Source organism: Erinaceus europaeus, chromosome X, assembly GCF_950295315.1.
Source record: "Erinaceus europaeus chromosome X, mEriEur2.1, whole genome shotgun sequence".
In the NCBI taxonomy this organism is placed as follows: Eukaryota; Metazoa; Chordata; class Mammalia; order Eulipotyphla; family Erinaceidae; genus Erinaceus; species Erinaceus europaeus.
In genome coordinates, this window is record NC_080185.1 from 723,050 (window position 1) to 735,255 (window position 12,206).

Sequence of the window (12,206 nt, forward strand, 5' to 3'; positions counted from 1 at the left end):
ACGGGGGCGACGGGGGCGTGTGGCGGGCGCGGCGTGTGCGGGGGCCGGGGCGGCCGGGCGGGCGCCTCCCCAGCAGCGGCGCCCATTTTGCGGGGCCAGAGGCCGAGGAGAGCGGCGCGCGGCCTACACGCTCTGGGCACGGCCGTGGGAGGCAGCAGCGCCGCGCGGCGGCCTCGAGAACCAGCCGAGGGGGACGCTGTGTGGTAGTCGCTCCTCCGTCAGCTGAGGTTGTGTTTCCTTTGGTTTCCTTTCCGAGATCCAGCCCCTGCCTTTTGCTCAAGTCTCCCTGGACCACTTCCGGTTGCCGGCCCGTACCCCGCAACTTGGCTGGGGTGACCTCCCGTCCCCGATCCCGGCGTGCGTGGCCCGGGGTGGGGAACCTGCAAGTTTGAGCCTCGCTCTCCTCGAGGCGGAGTACTTAGCCCAAGAAACGTTCCATTCATGTGAGTACCCGCTGGCAAACAGTGCTGTGTCTGAAAGCGCCCCGAGGCCGCTGCTGTCACTTCCAGAGGCCGATCGTGTCCTTTCTGGGACGCAGGGAAGGGGAGCAGGGCCGAAGGTCGGCCCCAGGGCCCGATGTCACGGCTGACACCCAGAGTCCCGGCCTCCTCGGTGCCCTTGTCCGGCTGACGTCACGTCGGTGGCGCGGGTGGCCGCGTAGAAGTGCTTGTCCCTCGAGGGAGGGCACACGGACCCGGGGTCGGGGCAGCAGTCACACGCGCTGCGCGCGGTGTCACCACGATTCCCTGGCAGAGAAAAGCCTCGCTCAGCCGCCGGCGTGCCTGTCGGTGTTTCTGATTCCAAGCGTGCGCCCCGCGTTCTAGCCCCTGTGCGGCGTGGTGCGGAATCCGGGCAGGTAGGACGGTACTGGACAGGAAACAGCCCCAAGGGACCACTGGAACAGTCGCGCACTCTGGCTTTGCTCTAGCCTCCCAAGCCTCCCCGCAGAGAGGGCCGCTCCCCCCCCCCCCCCCCAAAGCCCGCACCTAACCCAGCGAATGCTTGCAGGGTCTCAGGGCACAGTCACAACACGGGGCTCGATTTCACACGCACGCTTCTTCTTAACCTTTACTTTGACACCACATATTACTTCTGGTGACTCTTGGGGGATAGTGTGCCCAGCCCCACAGGGCAAGCAAGGTTGCTCTCTCACCGTTTGGGAAGCGCTTTTGTGCACCTTCGAGGAATAAAGACAGACACCGTGTGTCGGTTTGGTGGTACCAGTCAACTTCATAGTCCACAACAACATCCTCTAACTAGTTTGATGCTCATGGCTGCATTTTCAGCTTTAAAGGGTTCAATATACTAGAAAAAAGAACTGTTGACATTTAGGACAGGCAAATTAAGTGGAAGACACTCTCTACTAAAACATCTCTAGACTTCGTATGTGGAACTGACCCAACTGGAAGCAGGCTCCTGAGCTGTGTACGCTGTGCTGTGCTGCCTCGTGCCCATCCCCTGGCTTCTCTCTGTCTGATTTTCCTCTCCTGTAAGTTGGGGTAGGGTCAGTGCCGTACAATCAGGTGACCATGACAATGACAAGAGTATCTATGTCACATTTAGGGAGTGCTAATAAGTGCTGACTATTGTGCCCGACATGTTGTTTGATTCTCATTTCCCGTCTCAGAATCTGAAGTGCAGAGAGATTGGCTTGTCCAGGATCACAAAGCTGGTAAGAGCCAGATTCAGAAGACATACATGTACGGCTTACTGCAGGGCCCCGGTCATGGCTCACCACCCCTCATCCCCACCCCCACCCCCACCCCCACCCCCACCCCACCCCCGTAAGTGGATGAGTTTATGGACTCGAAATATTATGGCCGTGTTCTAGTTGATTTTTAAAAGCTGTTCAGACACCTGCGATTGAACACAAGGCGAAATGATCCTTTTCATAAAGGAGAAACATTGGTTGGGCTTAGATTGCTACCTAAGAAAAGTTCTGTCTTGCATGACGGCCATTGGAGCCATTTTTTACTAAATGCCTTAATAAGAAAGACTTTATCTAGGCCGGGCGTGACCTCAGGGCAGGCCTTGGTGCGCGACCAATGTCTGTTCATGCCTTCATGGCTGGCAGAGCCGTTTAGGCACTTTCTTGATCCCAGCACTTTGATAGAATCTCGTTTGATCCCTTGAGGAGAGCAGATTCGTGTCCCATGGATTGAACTGCACCCAGCTCCTCAGCGTGTCTGAGGTCTGATGGTGTCTTCCCAGTTCCAGGAGTCCTGATGTTCGCGGACAGATGGCACATACACAGAAATGTGCTCCAGTGGGATAGATGTGGGAAATGTTAACAGCGGACATTCTTTACTCTACAGCCTGCCTCAGTTCTCCATGTGCCCATGTGCTCTGTGACTCAGCGTGATTCCCAGACAGCTGGCCCACGAACCAGTTAGGAGCAAGTTCTAGGAACCACAGGGACATGAGCTCATAGCCCTACAACGTGGGACCCTGAGCTTTGGTGTGGATCCCTCTCCTTTGGCTTTCACATTTTTCTGATGAAGCTGCTTCCTCTTCACGCTTCTCTGGACTTTGATCACTGTGTTTCCCTTTGGAAGGGCCACTGTGCTGCCTCTGAGTTGCAGTGTGTCCTCGATTCCAGTTACTTGCTGTGCTTTGCCCTCAGGTTTGTCCTGCTGACGCTCCGCTGGCTGGCTTGGGTCACAGCGTTCTGAGAGCATTTGTGATGGTTCGTAGTAGCCCTGACTAGTCTCTCCACTTTGCCACATACACACTGCCATTGTGCCCAGTAGGATTCTGCCCCTCATTCAGAACACATTCAGATGGCAAGATGTCGATCACGCTAGGACTTGCACGTGACGCCGCTTCTGCTTCTGCTTCTGCTTCTGCTTCTGCTTCTGAGAATCGGCCACATGTTTTCCTTTCTCCTCAGCTCCAGGCTTTCCCATTCTGTTTTTACTTTAGCTTGTTTTGTTTTATTTTCTTTTGTTTGGTGACTCGCCTGTTCAGGGTCCTGGAGAAGCCAGACCAGACGGTTCTGCTTGCTAAGTGTAGAAGAATTGACGTTGATCATCACACCCCCAGGCATGTGGCTCTCCTTAGCTCCCCGCTCTGCTCTTAGCAGCATTATTTAGCTAGCCTCTGCCTCAGAGTGCCCAGCTCCTGATACTGAGGGGCATAAGAACATTTCAAGGGACGACACCTTGTGAACCCAGCTGAGCAAATATGCAAGGCAGTTTAGGACTGGAGGCTGAAGTGTGACCTTTCCCTTCGCCGCGATGATTTCAGTGACCATAAGAGGCAGGAAGCCTCCAGTGGGGGAGGCGGACAGACACTGTGACAGTACAGGGAAGGGCCAAGAGGCTGCAGGGACATTTTTGGCAGATGGAAAGCAAGAGAAAGAACATGGGGCTGGAAGAGCGCCAGGTCTTTGAGGAGAACTCAGTTTCAAATCCAGTGGTGGCGGTGGCGGTACTTGCTGGAACTGGTGGTAGGTTGGGTATAGAGCTGAGGGAGAGGGAGAAGCCCAGTGGTGACGCACCAGGAGAGGTGCCGCTGCCGCTCGAGAAGACGGCATCTGCCTTAAGTGAGCTTGGCATGAGCTCGCCCCGGCACGCAGGACTTTCCGGCCCAGAGTCGGTGCTGCTCAGGGGACCAGGGGATGGTGCGCAGCTCAGTGTGCTGTCTGCTGAGTCTCTACCAGACCATTTCTGCAGTGTGTCCGGGTATTTCCTACTTTCCTCCTAGGAAGAGAAAAAAGAGTGTTACGAACCCGGCTGAGATCACTGTGCTTGACAAGGTGGTGCTTCAGCCCCAAGCCAAGCTCCTGTCTGGCCCTTTTCCTGAGCTGTTTGCTACGCTGCTCTGGACAATCTCACTGTGAGGCCGTGGGCTCGCCAGCTCCGTGCAGGTCCTAGCCTACACGAGGACCCCAGACAGGAGTGGAAGGCCTTGGCTTCCTGGGGTGCACCCCGTGCCCTGTGTGTGCTGTGGCTGAAGCAGAGTCAGCGGAGTGGTGCTGAGGTGCAGCCCAGTTGCTGCCGCGGCTCGAGTGCAGCCGGGAAGGGCAGGTGACCTTGTGGGGTTCCAACCGAGTCCTTTCTGAAGAGTCTGCCAGGAGTGAGCTCCCCTTCTGCCCTTCAAGGGACAGAGGGCTCCTGCTGGCCTTTGGACTTGGGGAAGCAGGATCAAGGCCACAGCTCTTTGGGAGACACCGCTGCCTCCTACACCCTGAACCTGCCCAAATGCAAACGGGCTGGGCTGGCTAGCGGGCTGCTCTCATTCAGCTCCCCAGAGCCAGGACCAGAAGGTCTCGTGTAGTTTAAGAATTCCGGCAAAGCCCTTGAATATCTTCCCTGGCGTGACACCCCTTCTCAATGCCCCGCCCACTATAAGCTACCTTGCTGGGTAAACTGATACATATATAGGTCGTCCACCCTACAACTGGATGTCAAGTCAGAAAACCCTGGGATGGCAGACCTTTAGATGGAACCTGCTTTGCAGTGACTTTTCCCTGGGGGGATGCGGCCCGTGTGTGTCATTACCTGGTACAGCCTTAGACGCGCGCGGGTCTCTAGCTCTCTCTGCTTTGGGAATCCCAGCGCCCAGCTTGCGGGGCTCTGCCCCCTGCCCCATGTGCGAAGACCTCCTTACTTAGCCGAGCTTGTGTGCTTCACGTCTGGTACTTGGTGTCTGCAGAGGCTCTGCCTCAGCGGGGTGCGGCCGCAGGGCCCTGGTCTCTGTGGAGGCTGTCAGTTTTGCCTGCTGGTTGTTAGCAGCCGGCCGGCCAGGCACCTTACCAGTGGCCACAGAGCTCTGTCGGGCCCCAAAAGTCATACCTGTGTCCTGTGCACGGGTGCTGCAGGCTTAGGTGGAGAAAAGCAGGGCTAGAGTTGGAACCCCAAGCCCAGCATGGCAGGAGAGGATGTGGGGGCTCCACCCGATCGCCTCTGGGTTCACCGAGAGGGCATCTACCGCGACGAACACCAGCGCACGTGGGTGGCCGTCCTGGAAGAGGTAACTACCTCCTTTTTGCTTCTTTCTTGTACTGACTTAGCTTTCAAGCAACTTGGTTCTATCTGCTCTCACTTTTCTGAAGTCTCTGGCTTTCTTCTTTATCTTTTCTTTCCACTAGGAGCTGAGTTTCCTCAGGGCACGAGTCCAGCAAGTTCAGGTGCCCTTAGGTGACGCAGCTAGACCCAGTCACCTCCTTACCTCCCAGCTACCTCTCATGTGGCAACTCTACCCCGAGGAGCGCTACATGGACAGCAACTCCCGCCTGTGGCAGATCCAGCATCATTTAATGGTACACACCGCGCCCAGTCTTTTCACTGTCCGGAGCTCGTACGGCAGACTCCTCTAGAAACTGCACTTTTTCTGACAGGTCAGGGGAGTACAGGAGCTGTTGCTTAAGCTTTTGCCTGATGATTAGCCTGGTATGTATTGCCAGCTCTCTCTCGCCCTCCCTGCCTTCTGGTCACTCTGTTTCTTCTTTCTAGTGATCCAAATGATGTTTTTTGTTTTTTTTTCAGGTGCTGGGAGTCCTGGAAGATATGCTCCTCTGTTCTGTTCAGTCTATGGCAGTCGCTCCCTCCACCAGTGTGGTTCACCCACCTGTGGGCCTGGGGGAGGGAGTGGGTTGACAAACAGCTCGTGACCACGGAAGTTTAGGAAGGGTCATGAAGCACACTGCGAGTGGAACTGCAGAGAGAGGGCTGCACAGGCAGAAAGGGAGTCAGCCAAAGCACATAGTCAGGATCCACAACTTGAAAGTGACTCCTTTGGAAATTGCCGTAGAGCCTTGCGTGGACACCGTCGGGGGAACAGGGGTCTGATGAGTCCCTAGCCCGTCGGCACCTGCTGCAGGACACATGCCCCGCCACCCCGGACTTGGCACTGACTTCGAGAGAAGAGCACAGCTCCTGCGTCTGCCGCTCCCTAGCCCTGCAGCGCCCACCTGTCTTTCCTTCTCCCGCCCTGTAAATATCCTGGGTTTGCTACAGTGTTCCCCACCCCAGCACTCACCCAACTCGGACCTACTGAGGAGTTGGGGGGCTCTGAAAACGAAGTCATTTGCGTTAAATGATATGGGCCTTTTTCTCGTCTGAAATTGTGTCTTCAAATAATTAGAAGTTGCTGTTCAAAATCATGGGCACTTAGATCCATTCTCTGCTTGCAGATACTTTACTTTGACCAGAGCGCTGCTCAGCTCTGGTTTATGACGGTGCCAGGATTAAACCAGGGACCTCAGAGTGGCAGGCGTCCAAGTCATTTTGTGTAGAAGCGACCCTGCAGATATCTTAACTAAGTGGGTTTCTGTGCGAGTTCTTAAGCCATCTCAGCTGCTTAGAAGTAGCACCCGTCTCGGAAAGTATTAGTAGCCACCCTGGAAGGGGGACTCTAGGAAACAGTTCCTGAGCCAGAGCAAATACATGAAAAGCCCAGAGCTCGGGGTTAATAGCTGCCATGTGGTGCAGAGCCTTCCAGGAGCTCTTGCTCTGCACTTGGCTGCAGTTTGGCATGACTGACCCCACCATGCCTCCTGGGGGCGGGAGGGGGTAGGTAGGGGCCCAACTTGCCCAGGTACTAAGCTTCATCATTGGCTCCGCCAGGCTGTGGCTTCGGCTCTCCTAGCCCAACATTGGCTTAAAATATTGAAGATGAGATGATTGGATCCAGGTAGTCTTGTTCCATGGAACCCTATTTATGTCTTCCAAATGGAATGAAACATATTAGAAGAGTTTGATTGATTCCTTCTATGAATGGCAAGAATACATCTCAATGTGATTGTTTTCCAGCAATTGTTAGGGCTTACTGCTCGTCTTGGAAGAAGATTACATGTAGTGGGGATTTACAGTCTTTGCAGATAAGACACTAAAAGTGTTTATTGTTGTTTGTTTTAGTTTTCTGAATATGCCACCGAAGGATCCGTGCCAGAAACAAGCCTGTGAAATACAGCAGTGTTTACAAGGTAGTATGCTAAATGCTCTTATGTCATTTTCTGCTTTTGCTGTGAGCTGCCTATAGGCGTCTAGGTATTCCTTTTCTCTGCTGGCTTTATTAACTTCTCTCAGAATGTAATATTTTCAAAAGAGTTCTTTTTATCAAAGAGAGACTAACCAACCAGAGGACCACTCCATGATATATCTGTGTCGCTGGGTGGTAAACCCAGGAGGCTTTTTACATGTAGACCCTGCCGTCTACCCAGCACCCCAGCAGCATGTGGCAGACTGTCCTCAGCGTATCATCCAGTATGTAGAAGATTAGAGAGTGATGTGATCTCAGCTTGGGGGCTGGAAGCCTGATGATACGCTAGAGTCCCCTGGAAGGCAGTAAGCCCATCCATGCCTGGGACCGTGGGCACAGGTGCGTAGACGCGGGGATGAGTGGGACTCGGTCTACAAGCTAGGCTCACGGTCTTCATGTCAATGTGCAGTCAGTTACAATGACTAAGCTGTCTCTTTTTTGAAGAAGAATTAGAAGACTAGTTTTAAATAGGTAGGCTCACTGGTAGCACAACTTTGGACCTCAATTTAAGTTATGCACACCTATTTGTGTTGTTCTACCATGGCAGTAGACTCAATTCACTCAATATCTATCATCACATAACTGAAAGCAAGTTCGTGCCAGGAGGCAAATGTTGCAGGAAGAGAGCAGACCCAGGTGTGAATAGGCATGGCGACCTGTGGGGACCGACCAGATGGCTGGTAGCTCTCAGTCCCCTCAGCAGTGAAGTTTGCGACTTGGCTTCAGGCAGCTCATTTCTTAGGTTTTGACCTCAGGTAAAAGCCCAGGGTCTCAGCAGGTGTTTGTCAGTTTGGATAATGGGGGGGGGGGGGCAAGTGCTGAGCACATATAGTCATGAACAGTTTGGGCTTTTGTGACAGGCTCTTCTCGGTGGTCTTAGGACTTCCAAGTACTCAGAGACAGACTTTCAGAATGGAGCAGTTCATGCTATCTAGATTAATATTTCACTATTCCTGACAACTTATTCAGTTTCTCTGTCGCTATCCAATAAAGAAAAAAAGAGAGAAAGGAGATTTCCAGACAAGCTTTTGACTACTTTGTAAAGCGTGCTTCTGTTTTTTCTTTTTTTTTCCTCCAGGGTTATTGCTGGGCTCGGTGCCTGCACCATGTATCCATCGCTCCTGGAGGCCATTCCCCCCCCCCTTTTTTGTTGCCATTGTTGTTGTAGCCTCGTCGTGGTTATTATTATTGCCATTGTTGATGTTGTTCGTTGTTGGCTAGGACAGAGAGAAATGGAGAGAGGAGGGGAAGACAGAGAGGGGGAGAGAAAGACAGACACCTGCAGATCTGCTTCACCGCCTGTGAAGCGACTCCCCTGCAGGTAGGGAGCCGGGGGCTCGAACCGGGATCCTTATGCCGGTCCCTGCGCTTTGCACCACATGTGCTTCACCCGCTGCGCCACCGCCCGACCCCCTAAAGCGTGCTTCTTAAGGCACCAATCAGTCTCTGTGTCAGAGAGCTCAGGAGACTTGGCTGCCCCCTTTCTTCCAAGTCTGTATGTAGATCAAGACCGGACTGGCAATGCGAGGTGGACTCCCTGTGTCTCAGTCTTATGATCATGACTGAGGCCTTTCTCTGTTTTCAGCCAACAACTATGTGGAGTCTAAGTGTCAGGCTGCCATCCAGGAATTGCGCAAATGCTGTGCTCGATATCCTAAGGGAAGATCTCTCGTCTGTTCCGGATTTGAAAAAGAAGAGGAAGAAAAGTTGGCCCTCCAGTCCACATCAGAGTAAAGCTCAGCTGAGAAGGCGAGCGCTGCTCCTTATCTCCACCTTGGGAGTTTCGCCATCCTGACTCTTCAGGCCAGGAAGCAGCGCAAGAAGCGTCATTCACGCACAACAGATAGAAGCAAACATTTAGAAGACAGATATGCAGAATATAATAAAACTGAGCTGCTAAAATAAACCCATTAAGCGAATGATTTCTTGGTACTGTGATACTGTTATTTATAAGTGTACATGTGATCTCCCGTTCCCGTTACAGCTCTGAAAACCCTGACATTTCCTCGGGAGACTGATTTGGGTGTCAGATGACTTTTGGAAAGCCTGGGCCATCATGTAGAAGGGGATGGTTGCTAAGGGAACCAAGCACATGCTCAGAGAGTTGAACCTTTTCAGTCTGTTTGTGGGCCGCTACCAGAGAGGCAGGGGAAGTGTGAATTCAGTCACCAGCGGTCGTGATTGCATCAGTACTGCTGTGTAGTTAAGCCACCCGGAAACTGGACAAGATGGGTTTGAAAGCCTCCAGGTTGGAGGTCTATTGTCGGACACTGATGTAACATCACCCTGGATTATCACTGTGACGTACTGAGAAAGAAAAGGCCGGCAGAGAAGCTTCAGCTCTCGAGAGGATCTTCTGTGCTAGGCATCAGGACTAGCACTGAATCTGTGTTCAGGGAGAAGGCTGTCTAGGAAGGAGGATGACCTCACCTCCTTTCAGATGTGGACAGCTGCGAAGTCAGCTGTGAGCGCCAGTACGGCTAGCTGGGGCTCCCTCTGCAGCGGGCCTGCCGTCTGCAGGTGGTGCTAGTACCCATCAGCCCACAGCTGTTTGCCCCACACCATTAGCACCACCCTTCTATTAACTAGCCTACTAACTAGACACTCAGGTTCAGTACCCTCAAGGCAGCCAAAGCTGGACGATACTTAATGTGAAATGATTCAAAGGTCTGCTCGCCAGTTTTCCGCAGCAGCGCTGTGATTCTATTAGCACCAACTTCCACTTGCTCCTCCAGTGGCTCAAATGGCATCTGCTTGTTATAAACAGTCCAGGCTGCTCACCAAGCCGGGCTGTCCCGTGTCCCAGCGAACTCCGGCCCTTCAGACTGTTTCAGATCCACATCAGTGAGTAGTGAGTGAGCTGACTTGACCAAATGCTACCTTGTCAGTTCTTTAGAAAAACATGCCCTTAAAGGGGATCCAAACGTCACAGGTGCACGCTACACCATGTGGTTTGTGGGGAATCCGGTCTAGAGGATGTACTGTCTGCCCAGTTCACCACGAGTCACTGCCATTACAGACATGAGCAAGAAGGCCCCCTACCTGCACTTCCTGGCGAGAAGTGGTAGAGGGAGCAGAGAAGGCAGGGCTAAAGCTAGCCATCAGTGAGTTACCCTCTGAGAACAGATCACGAAACAGCAATACTCAGAAATGTCATATCCAGGGCCAGAGAGGCAGGGCACCGGGTAGGGCACATGCCCTGCTATGCCAGTGGCTCAGGTTGGAGTTTGAGTACTGTAAGGGAGGTGCCACGACACCATGGGCAGCACCTGTTGTCTCTGAGTGAAAAAAAGCTGGGGAGGGGCAGGCAGGGCTCACCCGGTTGAGCACACCCAATACCAGGTACAAAGACCTGGGTTCAAGCAAGCCCCTGCTTCCCACCTGCAAGCAGAGAAGCAGGGCTGCAGTGCAGGTGGCCATCTCCCTCTATTTCCCCCTCTCCTCTTGATTTTTTGTTCAAGATTTTATGAGAAAGACAGGAGGAGAGAGGACCAGACATCACTCTGGTCCATGTGCTGCTGGGGACTGAACTCAGGACCTCATGCTTGGGAGTCCAATGCTTTATCCACTGCGCCACCTCCTGGACCACTCCATTTCTGTTAAATACAATAGTTAGAGGGAAAAAATTGAGGTGGGATGGCTGCTGGGAGCAGTGGATTTGTCATGCAGGCATGGAAGCCCAGCAAAAACCATGGTGGCAAATATATATATATATATATATCCAGAGGTGAAATCCTGCTTGTACCATGGCCCCGGATCAACAATAAAAATCCATATCCATGCAATATAAGAAATCTCATGGTCCAGGAGGTGGCACTGCAGATAAAGCATTGGATTCTCAAGCATGAGGTCATGAGTTCAATCCCCAGCCGCACATGGACCAGAGTAATGTCTGGTTCTTTCTCTCCTCCTTTCTATCAGTCAAAAAATAAAATCTTAAAAATCTCATGAAAAAAATGGCAACTTCCCATAGAAAAAGTATAAGTTTCAAAAGAGTCTGGCATTAGCCACACCTCTTTCTGGCATAATCAAGAACCTCTCTGCCTCCTAGACAAGCAGCAGTCCAGAGGGCATGTTATCTAGAATCATATATATATGAATCATATATATCCTATATATGATTAAAATGATAAATATATATATATATATATTCTTTTCCTGCCAGGGCTTTGTACCTGCAGTTCTATCGTTTCCAGCAAATGGGTTTACTTTTTTCCCAGATACAGGGTGAGACATAGAGAGGTAGGAAGACAAGAGGATTCCACAGTGGTCCTTGTTAAGCTTCTCCCAGACATAATGCTCCCGAGTGATGGCCCGGGACGAGAACCCAGGCCCTTACTGGGCAAAGTCTGCACTCTACCAGGCCAGCTGTGTTCAGTCGTAGAAGGTGCCTTTAGGCTTTGCTCACGCCCTGCCCTCCATCAGCATCCTTAGGAGGCTTCTCACCCCAATGCCAAGTGTAGGTGCTCAAAGACCTGGTCTTTCTCTGTTGTGTGCTGTTTGTTTTTGCTGCTGGGCTTTGTGCCTGCTCAGTTCCACTACTCACAACATGCCTTTTTTTCTAAGGGGAAGGTGATTGGAGACACCACCACACCACTCCACAGCTCCTAAAACTTCCCCTTTCCCTGGTGCCCCCAAGGGGGCAGTTAGGGCTTGGCCTAGGGCATGGTAAACTGTGCGCTCTAGTGGGTCAGCCCTAAAGGTCCTGCTGATTAAGAGGGAAACTCCCTGCTACTACTTGCCACCCTAGGTGATGCAGGATTTTAGTGTTTGTGGTGCTACTCCATCTCCCCAGCAGGGGGCATCAAAGGCAGTCAAGTTTCTTAAGAATAGAGACTGACAGGGCTCAATCTGTCTAGAAAAGTTTAACCCCTCCCCCATCCCCACGGGCTAGCACATGACTGACCCCTGGGAGGTAGAGAAAGACACGCCCCGCCAAACAGGTCTCACTGGCCAAACAAAAGCATTAAGTTCATGAGCACAGAGGAGGCAGCTGGGGGAGCACGCTTCACTGCTTGAAGCAGAACTGTAGCAATAGGGATTCAGTGTCCTAGTCGCCCCCAATGTGGGGGCTTAATCTGTCTAGTCAGCTCTGCTGAAACCCAAGGGGGAACAAGTGCTCAACTCGAGCTCCGGGCCAGTTCTGCAGTCACCACACCAAGCCAGTCCCCAGCCCAGAATACACGGCTGGCCAGAGCACTACAGGTACAAGCAGCGCGAGG

The 12,206-nt window shown here is 52.6% G+C and overlaps 2 protein-coding genes across 4 annotated transcripts; both read left to right on the forward strand.

The window, feature by feature from the left end:
• Positions 1-306: 306 nt before the first annotated feature.
• CMC4 (C-X9-C motif containing 4) lies at positions 307-8,906 on the forward strand. Of its 3 annotated transcripts, XM_060182880.1 has the most exons (4): positions 318-443; positions 6,137-6,265; positions 6,861-6,928; positions 8,570-8,906. In XM_060182880.1, exons 3-4 carry the CDS (start codon positions 6,871-6,873, stop codon positions 8,716-8,718), a joined length of 207 nt encoding a protein of 68 aa, XP_060038863.1. In that variant the 5' UTR covers positions 318-443; positions 6,137-6,265; positions 6,861-6,870; the 3' UTR covers positions 8,719-8,906. The 3 variants fall into 3 exon arrangements, with proteins under 3 accessions (XP_016049580.1, XP_060038863.1, XP_016049579.1); XM_016194094.2 differs by lacking the exon at positions 6,137-6,265 and having other exon boundaries at positions 307-443; XM_016194093.2 differs by lacking the exons at positions 318-443; positions 6,137-6,265 and adding an exon at positions 5,804-5,936.
• On the forward strand, positions 310-5,629 carry MTCP1 (mature T cell proliferation 1). The gene is made up of 5 exons (XM_007536660.3): positions 310-443; positions 4,823-4,974; positions 5,093-5,263; positions 5,342-5,393; positions 5,490-5,629. Exons 2-4 carry the CDS (start codon positions 4,870-4,872, stop codon positions 5,387-5,389), a joined length of 324 nt encoding a protein of 107 aa, XP_007536722.1. The 5' UTR covers positions 310-443; positions 4,823-4,869; the 3' UTR covers positions 5,390-5,393; positions 5,490-5,629.
• Positions 8,907-12,206: the final 3,300 nt, after the last annotated feature.

What these genes read in the sequence shown, in the direction of transcription:
- MTCP1 (XM_007536660.3), top strand. Translation starts at nt 4,870, where the DNA reads ATGGCAGGAGAGGATGTGGGGGCTCCACCCGATCGCCTCTGGGTTCAC. An exon ending in GGGTGGCCGTCCTGGAAGAG is followed by an intron (nt 4,975 to 5,092) that starts GTAACTACCTCC and finishes TCTTTCCACTAG; the next exon opens with GAGCTGAGTTTCCTCAGGGC. An exon ending in AGATCCAGCATCATTTAATG is followed by an intron (nt 5,264 to 5,341) that starts GTACACACCGCG and finishes TTTTTCTGACAG; the next exon opens with GTCAGGGGAGTACAGGAGCT.
- CMC4 (XM_016194094.2), top strand. Translation starts at nt 6,871, where the DNA reads ATGCCACCGAAGGATCCGTGCCAGAAACAAGCCTGTGAAATACAGCAG. An exon ending in AATACAGCAGTGTTTACAAG is followed by an intron (nt 6,929 to 8,569) that starts GTAGTATGCTAA and finishes CTCTGTTTTCAG; the next exon opens with CCAACAACTATGTGGAGTCT.